The 21830-nt window shown below is 42.0% G+C and overlaps 1 protein-coding gene across 5 annotated transcripts in view; it reads right to left on the minus strand.

Moving 5' to 3' along the window:
* pkp4 (plakophilin 4) overlaps window positions 1-21830 on the minus strand; it is a 74168-nt gene that overhangs the window by 23527 nt on the left and 28811 nt on the right. For 4 of the 5 annotated variants that reach the window (XM_053439594.1, XM_053439595.1, XM_053439592.1 and 1 more), the window contains 5 exons: window positions 20063-20175; window positions 14290-14324; window positions 10606-10737; window positions 10038-10225; window positions 7661-8246 (listed from right to left, as the gene is read on the minus strand). In XM_053439594.1, coding sequence (XP_053295569.1) covers window positions 7661-8246; window positions 10038-10225; window positions 10606-10737; window positions 14290-14324; window positions 20063-20175 — 1054 coding nt within the window. The remainder of the gene's footprint in view (window positions 1-7660; window positions 8247-10037; window positions 10226-10605; window positions 10738-14289; window positions 14325-20062; window positions 20176-21830) is intronic. The other variant, XM_053439593.1, reaches the window with a different exon arrangement.

Below are 21830 nucleotides of genomic sequence, written 5' to 3' on the forward strand. Positions count from 1 at the left end.
AAAATTAAGTGCATTATCATGTCAACAATTCAGCATTGGCTTTTGTTCTTATTCAAAGTAATTAAAGTAGTAAAAAAAACTTAGAAGTAATACTAGTGACAGTAAATGGGATTAGTTTTCTTCCACCCCTGCATCTAGTAGCAAGTGGTGCAACACCCACAGCGATCAGTGCAGACACTCGGCGTTGATTACCGACATTCAGCTCAGCCATGTGTTCCTAAAAGCCCATTTAGCTGAGACTGTGTGAACGTCCTGCATGTTACAGCTTACAAGTGAAGCCTGTTGCTGACAGGATGAAGAGGCAATCGGTCTCCACTCTCCTCAGATCAAGGGAAGGGGCTAGCAGAGACAAGGACTGGAGTACAAGGGGCTTTTCAAATAGGTTGAATAAAACTGTAATAAAACAAAGAAGAATTAAGGGGAAAAACAAGGAGTAAGTGGATGAAAATGACCCCATTCATTTGAGTACTGCTGTGGAGGAGATGGATAATCAGTTTCTACCAAACTAACTAAGGGCTAGTGCTGGAAAAGGGACATTCACATTCAGCCCAGATTCAGGGCTCAAGACGTCATTCTGACTTGACAAAACCCCTTTTTATTAAAAAAGAAACCTTATGTTGATAAAGTTCTACAGGTGGCGTGAATGAGCTGTGGACTACACTTTAAATTGAAGCTGAAGAAGAACTGAAGACACAGAGATTTTCCGATTTCTTCAGTTCCCTTGTTTGTCAAACAAAGTTGCAGATTTTCTTGGTCAGCGCGCCCATGTTTGTGTAAATCCTCACATTGGTGAAGCTCACTCAAGAGTGAATCCCAGTGGACCAGTATACAGTTGGCAACTTACTGCTCATTGCACATTTCGCGAGCCTCAAACATCGCTTGGGTCCTCTGCAGCTGCATGAGCTCAGGCGCAGACAGCTGCTGCCATGCAGAACCAGCTCAATGAGGGATTCTTGTCACAGTCTGAGACAGAGGAAATTAATAAATAAGCATGTTTGCCTCCTTTGGGGGCAACACAGGCCTTTGGGGGCACAGCAAGGGAAGAATTTAGATGTAGATAGTGAGCCCGCCTGAGGCTGACCTTTGAAGCACCAAGTCTTCGGTGGTTAAGAAGCCAAGGTCTGGGCTGGCATCAAGCAGCTGGTCAAAGGCTTTGCTAACCTCCAACTACATAATGAATGGGTAAGGGAATCATTTAACTACATTAATGGTTAATGGTTATTACAAATAGGCTCTAGTCGAGCCTGCGTACTAATTTCGGAGGAAATACAACCGTTTAGAGTATATTGGAACTGAATATTTCCATTAACAACTAGTTGTGGAGTGGGAATAAGGAGGCTGGGGAGAATCTCTGGGGAGAATCTCTGGGGATAACTTAGTTTGTTGAGCCTTCTCCTCATTCAGATATACACGCAGCATTCCCTACAAAACATGACCTTGACCTGAGGCCTGAGCAGTGTGTGTCCTTGTCAGGGTTTTGCTTTTTTCCAATAACAGAGTATAGTGTGGACAATTTGATGGAAGTTATTGACAAATGGTGAGGGATTTCAAACAAAAAGCTTTCACTTCATTGCAGCCATCACAGCTGCTACCAGGTTTTTTTATCCATTACTTGGGAATTTAAAGGTCACATTGACTTGTTATTACTTTTAATTAGTCATTCAGAATTAATTCAATTTAGTAAAAGGAAAATCCCTTAAATGCTGCTTTAAGAGCGGCTTAGACAGTTTGAGGCACTACAGTGTGAATATCTGCGTTCCCTCTCCTCGTCATTTTTCACAAAACTCAAACGTTCTGCAATCATGCTGCCTTACCTCGCTATGTTAGAGAAAGTGAAGAAAAGTAAAGTTCTGGATCAGCTCCAAAATTCAAGGGTAATGTACAACCCCTCCTCCAAATTTCATGGAAATCGAATCAGACCTTTTGGCATAATTCTCCTATCAAACAGCCAAATAGGTAATAAACCATTTTGACTGACACTATATACTGTAGACTCACAATGAAGGTTAACAGGTTAAACTTAACCACGTATAACAAATAATCAAGCAGTCTAAAACAGATGGTATGTTGTTGTGCACGGTGGGGGCTAAAATAAAATAAAACAAAATAGTGCTGCCAATGTGAGCTGTGGTGACACACTCAATAGCCCAAGAACCCTTTCATTCTGTGGCAGTGCGCACAATAGCCACTAGCAGCGGCTTGGCATGAAATCAGTTCAGCTTCTCTTGTTCAAAGGTTTGAAGGGGGCGAGGATATGAAGAAAGAGAGAGGGGGGGGACACAAGAAAGGGCGGGAGACCACTGAGAGAAAAAAAAAAGCTGAGAGAGAATATAAAAGAGGGAGGGAAAGAAAGGATGAAAATGAAAAGAGGGTTAATGAGCCAGTCCAGGACCACCAGAGACTTCGGATCCCATGTAAAGCTCAGGCACATGAGCGGGGGCTCTTGGCACAGCTGTGACCGAGTGCGAGGGACAGAATCTTCCAGGCACAGGAGCCTTCATGCATACTGTATCTCTCCCCCTCAGCAGCCTGCTCCTGGAAGTAGCAAACAACCTTAGAAGAGACTAATCCGTCTGCTTTCTTTATTCGGCTCCCCTGATGGAGGGGGCTGCAATCACTTCTAAAAGCATCTGCAAATTGTCAGGGAGAAATAACACACCGCTGTCTATTGAGAGTAAATGGCCCACATTCCTGATGCGTTATAGTCATTTAATTCTCCCCCTCAGCCCTCTCACCGTGGCTTTAACAGACTGTACTTGGCAGAGTCGGGATGAAGGGCGGTGGCGGCGTGGTGCTCGCTCACTCTGGAGAAACAAACACTTAAACGACTGCAGCTGACTGCATTCCTCAACAAAAATAATTTTCAAAAAACCCTTTCCGAACAAGCTGGAGAATCGGCGTGATAATCGGAAAATTGTTATACATTAACGTGAAACTAGCTGTAAAAATAGTTGAAGCTACCGTGGTGGCTTGGCTGTTAGTTTGAGAACTCAAACGTGCAAATGTGCCATTTCCCCTTGTTCCACTCTGCCCTGAAATGGAGGTTAAGCACAATGAGCATATTATTTGGCAGAATTTGTCTTCATTTTTCAGCAGCAGAGGGAAGGCATGACTGCTTGCCAATGGCCAGTGCACTTGGAGAGCCAGGTGGGTGGTAGCAAAATAAGGAGGGAAGAGAGAGAGAGAGAGAGAGAGCGAGAGAGAGAGGAGGGAGCGGAGAGGAGGAGAAAGGAAACACGGGACAAGGGACAAGGGATTCAAGTCTTTTGAAGTGAAAACAGGAAACAAAAAGTCCAGGGAAGGAGGTAAAATTGCTTCTGATAGATACTGACAGAAAATAACCAACAGCTACAATATCAACGCAAAGGCTGTCGGATGGCATTTGCCAAATGTTTGCCATTGAGCCTGATCGTGTGATCATCCCATTTCCTTCTACTATGGCTCATCAAACACTTGTGACAAATTATTGTGACAGAGACAAAGCTCCAGTGAAATGTATGCGAGAGGAAAGGGAGACAGAACAGGGAATAGAGGGAGGCGGAAATACGGGGAATAAGGGGAAGATAAGGGAGGTGTGAGAGAGGGAGCAAACACCAGGCTGGTGTTTCAGTCCACTCAGAGGACGGGGACTGAAAATCCATTTGTGTCTGCTGGAGACATCATCAGTCATAGCAGCAGCACGTGTTTGTGAGCATAGTGGGACTGGACAATAAAACAATCTTAAAAATGATTCTACATCACAACATAAGATTCACTGAAATAAAACAAAATGACACTGACAAACTGTAAGTTCAGATGCATGTAATTATTCTTCACTGATCTAGTCGGGCTGCCGATTTTTTGTATTTTGTAGGGACTATCCAGGAAAAAATAAAATGCACCTTGTCCTAACCACCCACTTGCAAGAACCTGGAAAATGATGTGAAAACAAGTGACTGTTAAGATGCTAAAATGACACAAAAAGAGGAGAAACATCTGGAAGAGAGAGTTCACTAAACGTTATTTAAACATAGCTCACGTTCAGATAAAGAGCTGATTGATATCTGTCCCCGACAACCTGTGTCAACAAGGATGGGAAACACAAATAGTCTCTTCCAGTATATGAGAAAGGTACCACCCCCTAAGCAGATAAAAAGTCAATACAGTCGCCTGTGTTGCAGCCTTGCACAGTTAGTAATGGACCTAGCATGACACTGCACATTGGGGTGACTCAAACAGAAGCAGGGACGCTTTTGTAATGTATACGTTAAGGTTGATTAGATAAAAGCCATAAGAGAGGAACAAGCAGAAGCATTAGAATAAGTATTTGGACTCTAATTAAAGAGTTGAGTTGACGATGTGGGTGACAAGTGGCCTCCACGTCATATCAGGCCCACAAATATATTATATTTATCCCCACAAAACTTATCTTTTGAATTTGATGCAACAATATCAGCTCTGTGCACAATACAATACAGGGAGAGGGAGGAGGGAGAAAAAACATGCACAACTTTGTCATTGTTAAAAATAAAAAAATTGTATATAAAATAAATAGGAATTAAAAGATTATTTTTACTCAGGGAATATGTAAGTTTTGCATTTAACAATGTAAGGGGATGCGCAACAGAAGTATCCCGGCCAGAGCAGAATAGAATTGCAATTTGACTTCATTAAAAAGGTAGCACAATTTACTGTGATAAGAGAGGAGGAGACTTAATGTAGTGGTTCTTCATTGTCCTGTATAACCACTATGGTGGCTATGTCTCTAAAATGTTTAACGGCATTGTTTCAATTAAAAACACATAGTGGTATTAAATGTGTATCAAGGTAATTGCTTACAGATCAATAACATAAAACATACTGTGATAATATTCAGGCCCATATTGCCCAACCCTAGCGATAATAGTCCATAGTAAAACCACAGTGCAGGTTGTGACCTTTAATGCTGATAACACTACACACTAAGCACGTGCACATGCAGTGGTTATTAAGGAATATCAGGTTCAACCAACAACAAACAAAAGGCACACATGCGCATGCAACACCAAACGCACAAAGTACACCGAGGATGAGGGGAAACCCATGTGACACAACAAATCAAAATGTTCACCTTGGATGGGGTCATCAACGAGGGCATCTGAGCATTTTCCCAGGCAGCATGTATTCAAGCAGAAAACAGCCCATTAACCTCGTAGGTCTTGACATTAGGGCTTGTTCACTTCGGGGGTTTTGTATTGAAAGTGGAAGAGACATTTACTTTCCCACCGATCAAGTGTAATATGTCCCTTATTCATGGCCGCACCCACCACTGAGGTCACAGAAGTTAGAACCTATGTATTTTTAATGAGGTTTCTATGATGAAAGTTGTGAAATAATGGCTGAAAATCCACTTTACTGTGGCGCTGCACGGATATTGTGAAACACCAAGATGACCAACTTTCTTATCAGATGTACTTGTTATTGTGTGGTGGAGTAAATGATCATGTTGCTATAAAAACAAAATATTTACATAGCACAGAGGTTCCTTTGATTATGTCAACAAACCGGACTGGCAGCGGAATCTACCCACAAGTGACTTCATCATTTTACTTGTGGACTGCTCGTAGTTCAAAGCCTTTTTATCTGCAAATCTAATCGGACAAACAAGATATGTGTTTGGCAAGAAAAACTAAACTAGAAAACATTAGCCAGTGTTTGATTTGGGCTCTTTTTTTTTATTCAAAAACATGACAGCTCTGTCAGGCATGATCCCCAATACTTATTCCATTTCCAGATCTTATCTCCTGAATTGTTCTAAATAACAAATCCCCTTACACTTACTAACCAAATTTTTTAGCTAACCCTAGAACCAATCCGAATGTTTAAATAGCTATTTGAAGTTGTGGGATCCATTATCCTGGACTGTCAAACCAGTAGAGAGGGCCTCTGTTTTTCAGACCCCACCTACATATTACAGTAACCTCATTTTCCCTTTCTGAAAGGTCACAGTCTTGGCACTAATGTTACAACATCATTAAAATAATGGATTTGGAGGGAACTCATTATGTGTTGTGGAAATGATTTCTTCTACCTTTTTCAATTTTTCTACACAGGTACACATGCTCATGTATTTATTAGTCATTACTTATCTAACCTGATAATAGGGTTAGATAAATGTCCCTGAAGATATCACAGATTCATGGCACCTTGATGTTTCACATCAAGGTGCCATCAAGGTGCCAATGCAGGACAAAAGTCCTGCATTGAAAATGTTAAATAATAGCATGTTAGTATCATTAGATCATTCTGATTTAAATATAATAGCAGGATTTGTCTGTTGTAGTTGGTTGAGGTGAAGCTTTCTTTTAACAATAAATCTCCAACTGCACCTAATAATAATTTAGATTATTGATAAAACTGCTGATTTTTTTGTAAAATTCTAAAAGTTTTGAGAAATTCCATCATAAGAGCGTGTACTAATTATAAAAACGCTTTCCAATTTACTAAAGGTGCTCTATCCTCTCTGTACCTTTAATTCCCACAGCCCAACGAGGTGTGTGAATTTATTTGTATGTTTCTATATGGGGTCAGAGTGAAGTCATTGAATGTGTGCGTTAGTGTGTTTGTGTAAATCAGAGGTTAATGAATGCAAAGATAATGCAGGAGTAGTAGTTGTAGGAAAGGAGTAACCATGACTTTTTATACTATGGTTATCTTAGACTCTGGTATTCTGCTGCAACCCTCAATTCAAACCAGAATGATCTCTGAATAAACACCAAACACTATAAACTTCTCACCTATCTTAAGAAATGTGAAATGTCGTTATAGATCCAGTAAAGTCACTCGTGAACTGAAATGTACACAGAATGCTTGAAATTGATAATTACATTGAGTAGTTACAATGTCACATTATCTCAAATATGTACTCCTACATTTGTTTCAGAGTCTATTCTCAACAGCAAAACTAACCAAGATCCGTAGTCCATTAAACTATTTGAGCTAATATTTGTCTTCTCTCAGAAACTATGTTTTGGCTGCCCTCCAGCAGAACCACTGACCTCACAATCTGTGTTTCCTCTCTGGTTGAGTATGCTGAGCAGCGAGCCCAAAAAATTAAATAATGTATCACTGTCTAAATATTTATATACTGAAAGCGTCTTACATGAATCACTTGAATTAAAACTATGTTGAAGCTCAGGCCTTTCTGTTGTGAGGGAAAAGGGTCTCTTTACAATGTTAATAATGGAAATAATTTGAGGAATCATTTGGATGATATTAAAACTGTGTGTTCCTCCTGTGGTCATGTTTTGAGTCCACATGAGGGAGCTTGGCCTTGGCGCACACCCCCACACACCCACCGCCACACACACCCCCACCCACACCCCCACCCACACCCCCACCCACAACCCCATCCACACCCCCACACCCACACACACACAATTGACAGAGCTATGCGCCAATGGGAAAAAAGGACAGCAGGGCAAAGAGCAAAACACTTTGTATTCTGTTTTGACAAAATGTGTTTTCTTTAGCTACTGCAACTGCTCTTGGAGTTTTATGCAGACAAAACGCTGCAAGTCATTTGAGAATAATTCCCTATTAAATTATGAAAGAGTCTAATCGAGTTTGAACAGGCTGCTGACGTGATACACTCTGATTAGTGTGTCTGTGTGTGTGCCTGTGTGTGTGTGTATTTAAGCACCTGTGAGGCTGTCAGGTCGCGTCATCCTCTCGTAAATGTCGTAACTCTGGGGTCCATAGGGGTCAGTGCTGTGGAGCATGGAGCGGGGAAGGGTGGAGCTGTAGTGCTGGGGCACAGCGGTCATAGTAGCCCTGACTGGAGATGATGAGTGGGTGGGCTGCTTGTTTAGCGGAGGGTTAATGTTGTCCATCATCGTGAGAGGAGAGCCCATGCGGCCTGACGAGGACCCTGCGGACGCCTGATAGGGCGAGGTGTTGTGGCTGGCGCTGCCCGACCGGGAGTTCGTGGAGCCCACACGTCGCAGTGCAGCGGGGGAGTTCTTCTGGGTCGAGTAGGGTGAGCTGCTTCCCCCGCAGGCTGTAGTGGCATTGATGCGCTGGGCAGAGGGCAAGGTTGTGGAGAAGATGCTGGAGAGGGGTTTGGGTTCAGTTACAATGGGTGAGCCATAGGCACTGCCGGGTGAGGTGCGCAGGGAGCCGCGGGAGGGGGAGATACTGCTGGCGTAGGCTGGCGAGTGAGAGCGAGAAGGCACCGAGCTCACCCTCCGCATCGCACGGCCAGGCACTACTGTTGGGACAGCTGGAACCTGCAAGTGAGGGGGAAAAAAAAAATGGCTTCATGCATTTGTTTCTTAAGTCCTTAAGGAGCCATACAAATCATTAACAATCATAATGTACTTCACTTTACCTGAGGAATGGGAATGAAATGCTAAATAACACAGCATTAAATAAAACAATTCATTACAGGACATGACTTTACTCTAGGCCATAATCATTTTCCCTTTTCCATTCGTGTCTACAGCGTGTAATGGAGCAATTTGGTTTCCCAGTGGTCTCTGTGTACTTTGCCATATGAAGCATCATTATGTTGTTGTGCTCAGAACACTTTGAGCCTCCTGTCTCTTTATACTTTACATTGCTATCTTCACAGGAAACATCTCCATTTAATTCTGGTGTCTCTCTTTTTTTGTCGTTAATTTAAAACTTCAATCAATTATTAATTCAATTTCATGAGCTCTTTAACATTGTGAGCCCTGTTTTTTGGAAACACCATGCTCATACTGGATAGAAGGGGTCTCCCTCTGCTGTCAACACAGCTTCAGTTCTTTGTTGCACTTTGAATATATCCATTCTTCATGTCCGCATAACTGCATCAAGTCATTTCTGCAGATTTGCTTTCTTCACAATCTCCCCTTTTGCCACATCAATCATCCGATTCACATCTGATGACTGGGAAAAGCGCTGATTTGCACCGATCTCATTGTAATGTTCATGAAACCAATTTGAGTTGACTTTGATTGCTTTGTGACATGGTGCATTAACAGGCGGGAAGTAGCCATTAGCCATTGTGGCATAAAATGAAATGCACATGGTCAGCAACACTTTTCTGATTGGCTGTTGGATTCAAGCAATGATTCCCTGCAGCCTATCACGTCCACCAACCGGACACAAGGCAGGTCCTAGGGCTTTGGAACTTCTGACCCGACCATCTGCATGTCTCAATCCAAATTCATCATTAATCACAATTCTGTTCTTGGCGGACAGAAGCGGAACCCATCATGCTTTCCTGCTGCTGCTGTAGCTCATTTGACATCTTCTGCACCCTGGGAGTGGTTATCTGAGTTATTGGAGCCTTTCTGTCATTTTGTAACCTCTCTCATAAACAACTCGTTTCTGTCTGCTGACCTGCCGCTCACTGGATGTTTTGTTTTTCAACAGCTTTCTTAGTAAAAACTCTAGAGACTGTTGTTTATGCAAATCCCAGGAGATAGATTTCAGAAATAATCGAACCAGCCCGTCTGGCACCAACAATTATGTGATCAGTTCAACTTTTTCCTCTATTCTTATGTTTGGCAGACCATTAACTAAAACTCCTAACATGTATCGACATGATTTATACATTGCCCACTGTTGTTTGGATGACTAGTGGCAGAATAATTGGACTATGGGCAGAAAGTTACGGACATCGGACTGGAAGGTCGCTGGTTCGACTCCTCGCGGTGACAATACAACATACATGTCAGGACAACACCTGGATCTGTTCCAAAGTCCAAAGAGCACTCTCCCTACCCCAACTGTCTAAATCCCCCTGAGCAAGGTACTTTTCACCCAACATCTGCTCCCCGGGAGCTGTGGATGGCTGCCCACTGCTCTGTGTGTCCGGTGATGTTCACCAGAAGGGACAAAAGCAGAGGACAAATTTCCCTAATCTGCATGTCGTGTGATTGTGCATGTGTTTGGGATCAATAAATGTATCTTAATCGTATAAGGCGTACAGCTCTTCCTAATAGAGAATAATCCAGATAATAACTCTTTAAAAGATAAATTGTATATTTATGACGACAGCAATATGTTGTGGATGCAGTTGCTGCCAGTACCTGGGTGGAAGCCTGGCCTTCAGCCCTGGCATTCCTCATCAGGGTGCCAGCGCCAGGGAAGGAGTGCTGCATCCTCAGCTCAGCCTTGCCCGGGTTCTGGCCGCTGAAATAGCCGCTGCTGGCATCCTGGTAGCCACTGTCCGAGTACGAGTTAATCTGAGTGGAGCTGCGTGAATTCACTGCGGACCCTGAGAGAGAGTGACAGAAAGAGAGGCAGAGAGAGGAGGACAAAGGGTCAGAGGTTTATGAGATGGACATCACAAGTGGTTTCATAAGAGATGTGACATTTACCTAGACGACATCACTACTGACAAATGGCACTGCAGGAGGATAAATGTTCTACCACCCTGTGTTTCAATGTACCATGGCACATTGTTCAGCAAAAAAGTGCAAATCAAACACAGATTTTATGTAAAGTGTTATCAAGAGACAAGTAATGTAACAGTTTGTCGTCAAATCAATTCCATGTTAATGTCGTGGGATAATGCTGAGGCAAGGAAACAGTGACGTGAGTCAGAAGAAGAAGAAAAAACGCAGTGCAGAAGATGGAGAGAAGGTAATAACAGACCCTCACTTTCATGGGGGGAGGACTGCTCCGGGGAATACAGAGACACCTGCTCTGACTCAGTCCTGATGCGGTAGCTGGGCGACTGGGAACTGTCAGTCACCCGAGACTTTGTGTCCCCGGAGGCGGAGGCATCTGGGAAGGCAGAGCAGAGCAGGGGAGTCAGACAAAGAGAAAGAGCTTTGAGTGTGAAACGGTCACAGAGTTTCTGAGACAGAGAAGATTATAATAGTCATTAAAGTCGCCGACGATTTTTTGGAGTTGAGAAGAAACAATAACAGCCAATAATTTCTGCAACATTAGTTCCACGCCTGTGTTCGAGTCATTCCATTTTACTGCCATACTAAGTTTGGTAAAAGAAATTGGGTTTGCGCTGTAGCATACGGCCATGCTCCGAATAGTTTAACTGCTCTAACGTTCCCCTTCATCCAGCCCTCTCTATGCGTGGTGGCAACAACCAGTTTGGCAAACAGGAACTTGACTTGGGCCTCTAATGTCCCTGTGCACAATGTTTCCCCATAATCACAATCTAGTTAAGCGTGACTACTGTGAATGGGTTACTATGCAATCACTAGAACAATGGCAGCAAGCGGAGGGGCACAGCTGGAGGCAAACCTTGGCTGCCGGGGTCTTTCATATCCTGCCCAGTCAGCCGGTGAGTGAGAGTTGAATTCTGTACATATAGGCCTAGTACCTGACATCCCGCTTTCTTACATCTGTATATCGGAGTGTTTAACCATTATAAAATATTGCATTGCCTGGTGTGAGCTGGTCATCAGTGCAGGACACCTTGCCGATTGCATTTCAATAATGCTATTTTCAATTTAATACACAACCCTGTTGAGGTTAAACGGGAAAAATGACTTTATTTTTTCTGTATCCGTCAAAAAGCTTTGGAATAGTTTATTATTTATATTTATGCCGCTAGCAGACATGCACAGACCTCTGGACATTTAGCTGAATTTCCATGCCAGCCCCTTAGTAAAACTTAAAAATAGGAGCCATACATATAGAAGACGACTGCTGTTTTCTTCATATGTGAAACAACATAACCTAATTGTCTGTGAGTTGTTTGTATTCGCTTTTTTTAGCCTAGAGACATTTTCATACAAATTTGATGTGTGTAATACAAGAGTCCTGTTTATGTATTTACAGTTTACATGGACAAGCATTTGTGTTCTTTAAATGTAACATCAAAAGGTCTTTTGTCTCCTTATATTCTAGCAGTGACTCTGTGCGTCCTTTAAGACCTCAGGGTTTTCATACTGAGTCTTGACCCTGTTTGATAAATGAGATGCCAACAGGCCGGAACACGAGAGGAAAATAAATAGAGGGAGAAACACCAGGAGGACAGAGAGACACAACCCTTTTTCCCCGAGCTGACGATCAAACATTACTGGCCTCAAAAAATTATAACAATTTCCCATATGTAACAACTCCATGTCGACTGTTCTCAAATGAAATTAACACTCCTGATACACACCCAGGATGAGTAGTTGTGGCAGCACCATGAGGGCCCTAATACATTTTCTTGTCTATTAATAATTTATTCTATAAAACTATATATAGTGTCCAGTTCTCACAGACTTCCAGCACCAGCCATACAATCCGCTTGTCTGTGTCAAATCTGGACTTGAATTCCCATATCCCGTTATCTGGTCTGTGCTTAACTTTTGTTTCCAAACCACTTTAAGGTTTGATTCCTTTGTTAATTGAAGTGTTGGATAATAATGGAGAAACCACTTTACCAAAACCTCTATCCATAAATAATAGAATACAGTGACGTTGTGACATTTCATAACGGAGCGGAGCATTGATAAGGTTGAAAATATAATTCATAAGAGCAAAAACTTTAACTATATTTCAATCCATATCTGTGTGTAAACAGATTTGGAAACACGAACAAATCTGTAAATGTATGAGTTTTGCAAGTGTTGTGTTTGTTAACACTAATCTGCAAATCCATGCATAGATCTGTAGATTGTGTAGATAATACTACTACTGGATAACAAATTAAAGTTACACAATTACGTACCGATTCAGCTATAAAACCTTCTTTTTCTTTTGCTTATCATGTTTTAACTTTTCAAAGCATATTTTTAAGTAGAATTTCAGTAATTCAAATCCAGAGTCAGAGGGCTCTTGTCTTGCACATCATTTGTATAAAAATGGATAGAATACATTTGATAAGAAGGAAGATGGCTGCCTTTGCTCTGATTAAATTGGCAGGGTCCTTTTTGAACATGAAGCTGGCAGTGTGTTGAAAGAATGCACGTCTGTGAAAGAACAAGCGGCTAAACAAAAAAATACAGGAAAGAAAGTTTTCCTTCCGAGAGGTTTGTCCTCTATTGTCAGTGGACGGGGGGTGGGGGACTGCATTGACATTGCCCGGGGGCCAACAGGCTCGTTTTCACAGTATTGCTTCTATCACAACACTCAGACAGTGGAGTCATATGCTCGGTGGCTCATGAGGCCAATAAGCCTCGTAGACAAAAACGTGGCCCATTACGCTCTGCGCCGCACATTTAGACTTAAACTCCTCTAGACTGGGGAAACAAAATACATTACCACATCTGACTATCATTTATCATCTACAGTACAATGAGAAATCAATACAAAGCGATTGTGATTAGTCCTCAGCTCTGTTCCAACACTAATGAAATACATTGAGCAAGGAAATAGGCAGCAAATGAGAAAAGCGTGTAGTATTAATATTCCCAGAGCATATGTACAACTAAACCCCCCATAGGCTCGTCTGATGGGATCGACAATAAAAGATTAATGACCATTGCAGAGATTCAATAAGTTCCAGAATCAAATTAATAAGCCATGAAAAACATTAGTAAATTCAATTCATTATCCGTTTCCCCCCTGAAGATCCTTCAAGGATGCGGGCTAAACAAACAGACCAAAGTGGTCAGTGAGAAATCCTTCAGCCCCCAGTCACCGACGGTGTTGTGTGTGAGTGAGCAGAAGTAGCTTAAATAAATATTAAAACAGGAGTTCGCCTCAGGCCGTCCATTACTGCTTAAAAAGGCTCCTGTTAGCAATGTTCACTGTGGTAATATAAAACATGCCTGTATTGCACAACACACACAGACAGAAACACTCTCTCAGCCAAACCCTGTACAGAAAAATAAAAGGACCTCCCTGCAATATTAAAAAAGTAATGAGAAGCACGAAGCAAAAAAGTTTAGCATTCCAGATGTTACATGTGTATATTTTATCCCTGTGATGCTGAGCAGTATTGTCTAGGCCAGTTTCAGCTGCCTTCACATGTTATAACGTATTAGAAGGTCTGTATATTTATAGGTTGAGGAGTAGCATAAGGTGTAGAGCGAGGAAGTCCATTTTAAAACCATGTATCTGCCCACATACTTCCATGTGTCCTTTATGTGGGCATGGTTGTTAAGCAATACATCCACTAGGAGTCAAAGCTTCTGACAGACATGGGGACGGAGCAGAAGGCTATTGTGTGATAACTCTGCTCGGGCGAAGTAACATCATACATATACTAATGTTCCACCATTGTTGAAATGTCTTCCTTGTGGCTTGAACTATTGGCTACACTGCCCCCTGCAATTAACTGTGGTACTGCCTCATTTCATGATCTGAATGGAACGCCAAGCATGCTTGTGTTAGGAAGAGGGACAGCTATCCATCATCTTAGTGTTCAAGTTGACATACCTGCATTTCTCCAGGGCAGGGACTTCTCAGAGGAGCTGTGAAAACAAGAGAAGAAAAAGTGAATACATGTCCTACACACACACCACACTGAATGACGTGAGTGAAATCATGGGACTCAACTGCTCTTTCACAACCATGTATATTGAGTTGAATCACTGTGTTGAGGATAGAAAAGCCTGAGGTTCAGAGTATACTGGCAGAGTGGAGATTTCAGTGTTTACCAGGACTTAAAGGTGCCTTTGGTGACAGATTAGTGATTTTGTTTGAGGGCCCTTCACCACTGGACAAAAAGCTATAAATGTGGAACTGGAGTTTTTCTCACCCTTAGTTGAAATGTGCAAAAAGCCAGGGGATGGATTATAGATAAATAGATGTAGTTAATTGATCCCAATTTGAGAAATGATTATGATCAAATGGAAGCTGATACTTAATAGACAACAGAAACGAGCCCTGGGAGTAAATCAAAGCTGATCATTCAGTACATTAACAAACATTGAGCGATGTGACATCCTGACATAATCCTGTATGGCAGTGAATGACAAACACAAAGAAAATCTGAGAGAGATTCTCAGTCTCTAGAGAATAAAGCAGGAGAGCCATGGTCCAGTCAGAAAAAAGGTGTGTGTGTATATATCAGTGTTAGAGGTGGAGAGAGCGAGAACAGAGCCAGGAGGAGCTGAGAAAACCCATGTGTTTGAAGCACCACTACTATGAAGTAGGATTTCATTCATTTAAAAGAAAAAAACTGAGAATCAATATCTGGCGGTCAGTGTTAATAGTGTGGCAGAGGGTGCACGTTAATCAATGTATGAGAAACAATGAGAAACTGTAGCATCCTTCAAAGTGGTTGCTGGACACATTTCAGTTTTCACATAGCATAACGGATGTGTCTGAGACCACCTCCAAAGGAGTGTTTGGATCTCGGAAGGTTCCTGAATGTGTCTTGAATGTGTCACACCAGCCATTAAAGCTGTCCACTTGTGTACCGATCAACGGAGATGGATGTTTATTCCAGGTCTGAACGGGGACGCGACACTAATGATACCTGTCAGAAAAAACAATGCTAGTGCTGGTGCGTCGTGATTGATCATGAACGCTCCTGGATCAGCAGAACAAGGATCAGAGTTATTATCAAGCTCATCACAAGACGACATAAAACCAGGCATCAAGTACACAATGGCACAAATATCAGAAGGATCTCAACTGAATTCTCAGAAGCAGCATATTGACCCTGGGTTTTAAACTCCACTCTCTTCCAAATGAGACCAGCCTCCACCAGAATGCATTGGTATAAATCCAGCTTAGGCCTTCACAACAGAAACCTTACACATAATGTAACTGTACCACAGTTTCATCCCAGTGCTAATTTTAATGGAGCTCTGATGCACTAGTTTAATATAATGTTTTTTTTCCATCTCTTAACTTAGACTTTCACAAATCAGTCTTATTCATTTTATTTTAAGAAAAATATGAAAATTCAAGGTCAAAACTGATCAACAGAGCACTATGTGTGTGCAGCACATCATGCATCTGGTTCCACAAAATGCCAGAAAGCCATCATAAAACCACAGGTCAGCATTAGGGCAGGCAGACTGGGTTGTTCCCTGTAAACAAGGGAACGCGCTGCACTGAAATGGTTATAGCTTAGTGCAGAGCAGGCATGAGCTATCATACATGAAAATCTTAATAGCCACCTAATAATTTCAGCTCACGTAAGTACCTCTGAAAATACTTTCTGACTGAAGGGGGGAGAAAGTCACACAGAGCAATTTTTTCCCAAGACTGGTTATTATTACAGAGGCCAAGCAGGAGACATCAGAGATGTGTTCCAGCTCTTTTCATCATTTGCTGGACATTGCTATCAAGCACCAAATGTCTAAGGGGACACTCAATGAGCTTTAAGAAACCCAGCTCTCTGAATTTAATAAGCATGCAGGTAATTAAAAAAAGAGGAAGTTGGGCGGGTTGTGCTCCACTGAACCACGGCAGATGAAGTAGAAGAATGGATACCATGATGGTGATGCGCTGCCGTGCATGCTGCATATCGACAGGCTGCCTGGGTAAAAGGCTTTGTGGAGCGACTCTAAAACCGAAGATGCTGATAAAGAACTGGTCTGACCCCGATGGGATACTTAATTCCCCATCAACCCCTCTGGCTAGCCTGAGACGGGCTGGCTGGGAGGTTGCATCTTTTAAAGAGTTTTGCCAGAGGTCATGACCACCTCCCACTCTATGTGCTTGCAGAAATAAAAGGGCGGTGGTCAGCTCTGGAGGTGTCATGAAATGTAATGGCTTCCATCACAATCCTTAAGTGTCCTGTCACCTCTGCTGTCATCCTGCTGAGCTATTGAGCCCAAACAGTGGGACCTCGACGGTTAAGGCTAATCTCCATTCACACACAAATCTCCAGTTTAGCGAATTAATTTGTCTTTCTATGGCTTTAAAATAGGTGTGAAAATGGTGTTCCATGTTTTCTTTATAGGAACTGTGGGAGGCGGTGGGGAGCTACCGGCCCCCCAGTGAGAAGAAAACATGCGTTTACATGGATTTGACACGTGATTACAATTTCTCCCAAAGACCTGATTTTAAAACCAAGATCTGCAGGAGAAACTTAGTCGTACAATATGCTTAGAATAAACCTGGAAAACAAATGCAGATTTCTAATGGAGAGATCACTTTGCCATTATTCTAACTTTACCAGTGTTTCTGAAAGCTTTTTCAAGTGTGCTCATTTACATGCCAAAGACACATGACACAAAGAGTACCTCTTTCCTTGTGGTAACAGTACAACTTGGTGAAATAAACATACTTATATTAATCCAAAACTCAACTTTTAACAGAGAACGGAACGTCATCTGCTACAACAAAAAATATGAATGACAAGAGAAATCAGATTGCAGGGCTACATAGTGGATTATGTAGCTAATCTCAATACAAGGATTTACTGAAAACCCTGTTTCTGCATCAGCAACAAGTGTCTCGATCTGATTTGGGGCCGCTTTGATGCAATCACACTCTGATTATATTTCCATCCAAAAAACCAAGAATTATTTTACCTCTGATTCGTCTGCCACCTGATTCTGATACGCGTGCTTACTGTGGGAATGAACACTGCCTGGCCTCAAAGCTTTTGATTTACTAATCAGCTCTGAACAACAAATTGCATTCAGATAATTCCTGGGCCATTAGAAAGCAGGTAAGGAACTTTGGCTCAGGAGCTATATTTAGATGCTGGTTCTTCTAGTGGCTAAGTAGGTAAAGCGTCCAAGTTCCTTGATTCCTTATAAATTCATTTAAATTGAAAATACTTACATTTCAAATTAATTTTGTATTAGTAATAACTAGACATAGTGTTAAAGAATAATCTAGGGGAAACAACGGACAATGCAATCCATGACATATGTCCGGTTAATATATTTGCAGTATTCTGAACTCTTTTCATCAACTGTGTCGAACAAGCTTTACCTTTTCTAGCAGATCTTACAACTTGGTGATAAAGGTTGTAATGTCAAAACATCACAATTCAAAATTAGGCCAGATTTGATAAATTCAACAAAGGACCTACCACTAGACCTGTATATTGAGAAAATGAACTGAACGATAGACAAAATAGGTTTGATTGCTAATCTTTATTGTCACTGGTGGACAGAAAACACTTGTATATTAGAAAACTGGTCATTTGATGGAGTAATAGTCACCTTCACAATGATCATGGTGTTGCTTTATACACTAACACCATGGGCTAAAACAAAACAAATAACTTTTCTTTTTCCAGAGGGAATCGAAATAAATACGCTGTTTATTATTTTCAGGTACGTGGTGTCCAGACCTTTTCCACAGCACTTGACGCAGCTCTTTACCTGCTCCTCTCCAAAAAAAGGAGAAATGGATGGTGTAATTTCTGAGAACTGATGGTATTCAATGGGGGTATTTTGCAGGTAAACAGGCTGAAGAGCAAGAATCCATCATGTGAGGGCATATAGGGCTTTTTATCACAAAGCCAGACAAAAATCACAAAAATCTCCATTACAGACCCTTTTTAGACCAAGTGTCATGTATCCACATATAACCCAAGTGCTTCCAAGCCTACTTGAGAGTAAACACAGAGGCCCATTTGTCAACAATATGAAAATGACACTTCTATTACGAGTCCATGCTCATAAAGAAATGTATATGTGAAATGTTAATGTATCATATTAAGTGCAGTTTTACCACTGGGCTACAAATTCCTGCCTTACAATGACACCCCAGTTGAATAAGGAGTCAAAAAAGAAAAATGCATACATCAGCATTGAATCTGCTGTCTGACGTACACATCCCGAGATAACATCCATTGCAATTAGTCTGCACTAGAGTGGCTCAGGCTGCAATTTTCTGTCTGATGCCGAGTGAGCCAGAGAGAAGAACAGCCAAGCCCGACCTGAACCTGATGTTTTTTCTGATGCAGGCAAATTTTAAGAAGATAGCCCAGCCAACGTGATAGAACCCCGACCCAAACATCTTATAAAACCTGGCCCGACTTATCCACTCTCTATTTTGCACATAAAACTTCCCCTTCTTCTGCCGCAATCAGTCCAAACGTCATACACACCATCTCCTCCAAAGTCTTCTCTCGTTATTGCGTTGCAGGAATTTGAGTAAAAGTAACTGTTTAACTTTTATTACCTCCAACCAACATGATGTGCTCAGTTTTAGTCACTACTATTTGAAGTAAAAGCACAGTGGTAATTGCAGGGACATAGATAAACCAGCACACAATTATTAATGCTCACAATGCCGTTGGCCACTTGCTAATACAACAGAATGCATCAAAGAACGTTATAAAAACCGTGCATAGGGTCTCAGACCATTTTATTATGACGATGGGAGACCTTGCAGCCATAGTAAATACATTTTTTGTTTATCTAAAATCGCTTTGTCAATGACACTTTTACTTTGCATCGAATCTTATAGACGCATTAGTGGGAAATTAAATGGAAAACCATTAGTAAACATATGAGCAGTATAAAAGATGCAGGAGAGATACTGTTATTGATTTTCCGAGCTGTTATTGGTCCACGTCGACAGCATGCTTGTATATCAGTGCATCTTCACATCATTTGTGCCGCTGACAAATGGCACTGTGACAAACCACCAAACTATGCGATGATACAAAACTGGTGTCAAACCTGCTTCATGACAGGCCTGTGAAGCCCACTGGTATTGAGCTTTCACCAAAGGAACCTGACATGTCTGAGCCACAGTGGATAGGACAGAATGTGTGGTCACTGAGGTGTGATGATCAGGCAGCCTGGTGTCTCAGCTGATGAAGTGGGAACGAATACCCGGAGCAAACTCCAGAGCTCTTTCACTCTGAAGGCAGTGCTTCACTGAGCAAACAGCACTCTGCAACATGCACATTCACTTGCTGTCACTAATAAACATTGGCTTGATATATTGACTACAGAGTCGGTTGTGTATATGTTGTATTTTGTATATGCTTGGGTCAATTTGTTTATTTTATATATCTGCTTATTTAAATTGATATGACCATGTTTGTTATTAGCTTACAACACTGAAGCAATTTGGTTTATTTTAAAATAATAGGACAGATTTACGCACACTGGGTTTCTCCTCACTATGCCATAAGGTTACACTATGGACTATGGCCACTGCTGTGAAGGATGAAAAAGCCATGTGTTGGACTGCAGATTTGTGTGTGTTTGTGTGAGTGTGAGTGTTTGGGTATTTGTGTGTGTGGGTGTGTGTGTGTGTGTGTATGTTTTCTCATTACCTGCTGCTACCATCACCTGGCGACTCGGCCCCAAGTCTGCATCTTTCCAGCTGATTGGCCACAATCTGCCTCTCCACTTCCAGCTCCCTGGTTAGCCGCTCAAACTGGAGCTCCTGAGCACAAACAACAACAAAAAACATTTACATTCTCCTTAGAGAGAGCTTTACGGATTTCTATTGACAGATACGACAAATGTGAAGTCAATGTGAGAGCGGCAGGTTGACAGCTTGACAGCTCCCTCTGGGCTGCAATGTGGCCTGTGGGTTAATATTTACATGAAACAGAAGCTAAAAGCACAGCAAACAAGCTGAATCTAAAAAAAAAAATGCTCACAAGTACCTTAAAAACAGAGAATATCTACATCCCATAACTTAGGAGTAGACACACAAAAACACACACGCATACGGTATATGGTACTGCTATTATTCCAGCCCACACAAAGACACAAGCACCACTTCAGTTGGTGCTATTTAGCCTTGGTGGCACTGTTCCTATGGGAGTTGAGCAGAAATCAGCATTTGACTAATTATCTGGCCTGAGCGAAGCTATTACTTGCACAGCTCTATCGCTGCAGGCTCTGGATCATAACATTTATAAGACAAGCAAAGGGTCTTACATGGAATAATGATACTCATACGTAAATTTTCCTAACACGGAGATACCTTTTCAATTCACCCACACCACCACTACCGTGGCAGTAAGACCTCACTCACCATAAGTCCAGGTACAGATGGTACAAAGCGTACCTTGCAATCCTTACTTGTCCCATGTAATGTCCATTACCACGGTCGATTACGTTCACAACCAGCGCATGCACACACACACCAGCTTCTTTTGTAGCCTGTCTGTGGAAGTTTAGTCACCCTACAGCGCTAGAGGCCAGCCTACTTTTCACACTCACTCTCCCAATGTTCCCTCAGGGTGAACTGAGATTTCCCTCCAGGCTACAGACACGCTCTACTCACCCCTCCCCCAAACTTCTGTGTTTATACCCTCCACCGCTCTCCTCTGCCTCGGCTGTGGATATGTGAATCTTGACTGCAGTGAGAGGGAGCAGGAGCAAAGAAAAACCGCTTGGACCCGTTTTCTTAATGTAATGACATGTGTGCATGTGGCTGGGATACCCCTGCACCGCCACGAGCCACCCAGATAACATCTGGTGCTGTGTGCAGGGTGTAAATGAGAAAAGATAAGACTTCATTCATAACAAAAGAAATGTTCGTGTCAAAGACGCCTAAAATATAAACCTTTTTTATTATTAAGTTGAATATAAAAAGGAGGGGAGGGTGCAGTAAAAGTCATTGTTACCTTCACGGTGTGGTGGAGGTTTGATGTTGTGATGACTTGCACAAACCTCAGTAAAAATCCTGCAGCTCACTGTGGCTGTATCCTCTGATAACTTTCCCCTTCTGAAATATTTAAAACCAACCCGCTGACAAATTAGCACAAAACATGTCCACACAAAACCAAATATTGTTGTCAACTGTGGTGCAGCTAACAGAGGAACGGTGATCCATTCAGGACAGATACAATGTGCCTCCATCTAGTGTGAATAAATAGTAAAAAGCCTCCGAGGGTTAAACGGTGGAGAGCCTTTAATGGAAAGCATCTGCAGGAAATGTTAAGTTTGCATTAACAGCGACTTACCACAGCAGATACGGCACTACTATGCAGATGTGGTGAGGCTGGAATCGGTTAGAAAAAGCCAACAGAAAGTTTTAAATGACAAACGGCACTTGAACCGCAGTGATTAACTTACAAGCAGCAC

Source organism: Pleuronectes platessa, chromosome 14 (genome assembly GCF_947347685.1).
Source record: "Pleuronectes platessa chromosome 14, fPlePla1.1, whole genome shotgun sequence".
Lineage (NCBI taxonomy): Eukaryota > Metazoa > Chordata > Actinopteri > Pleuronectiformes > Pleuronectidae > Pleuronectes > Pleuronectes platessa.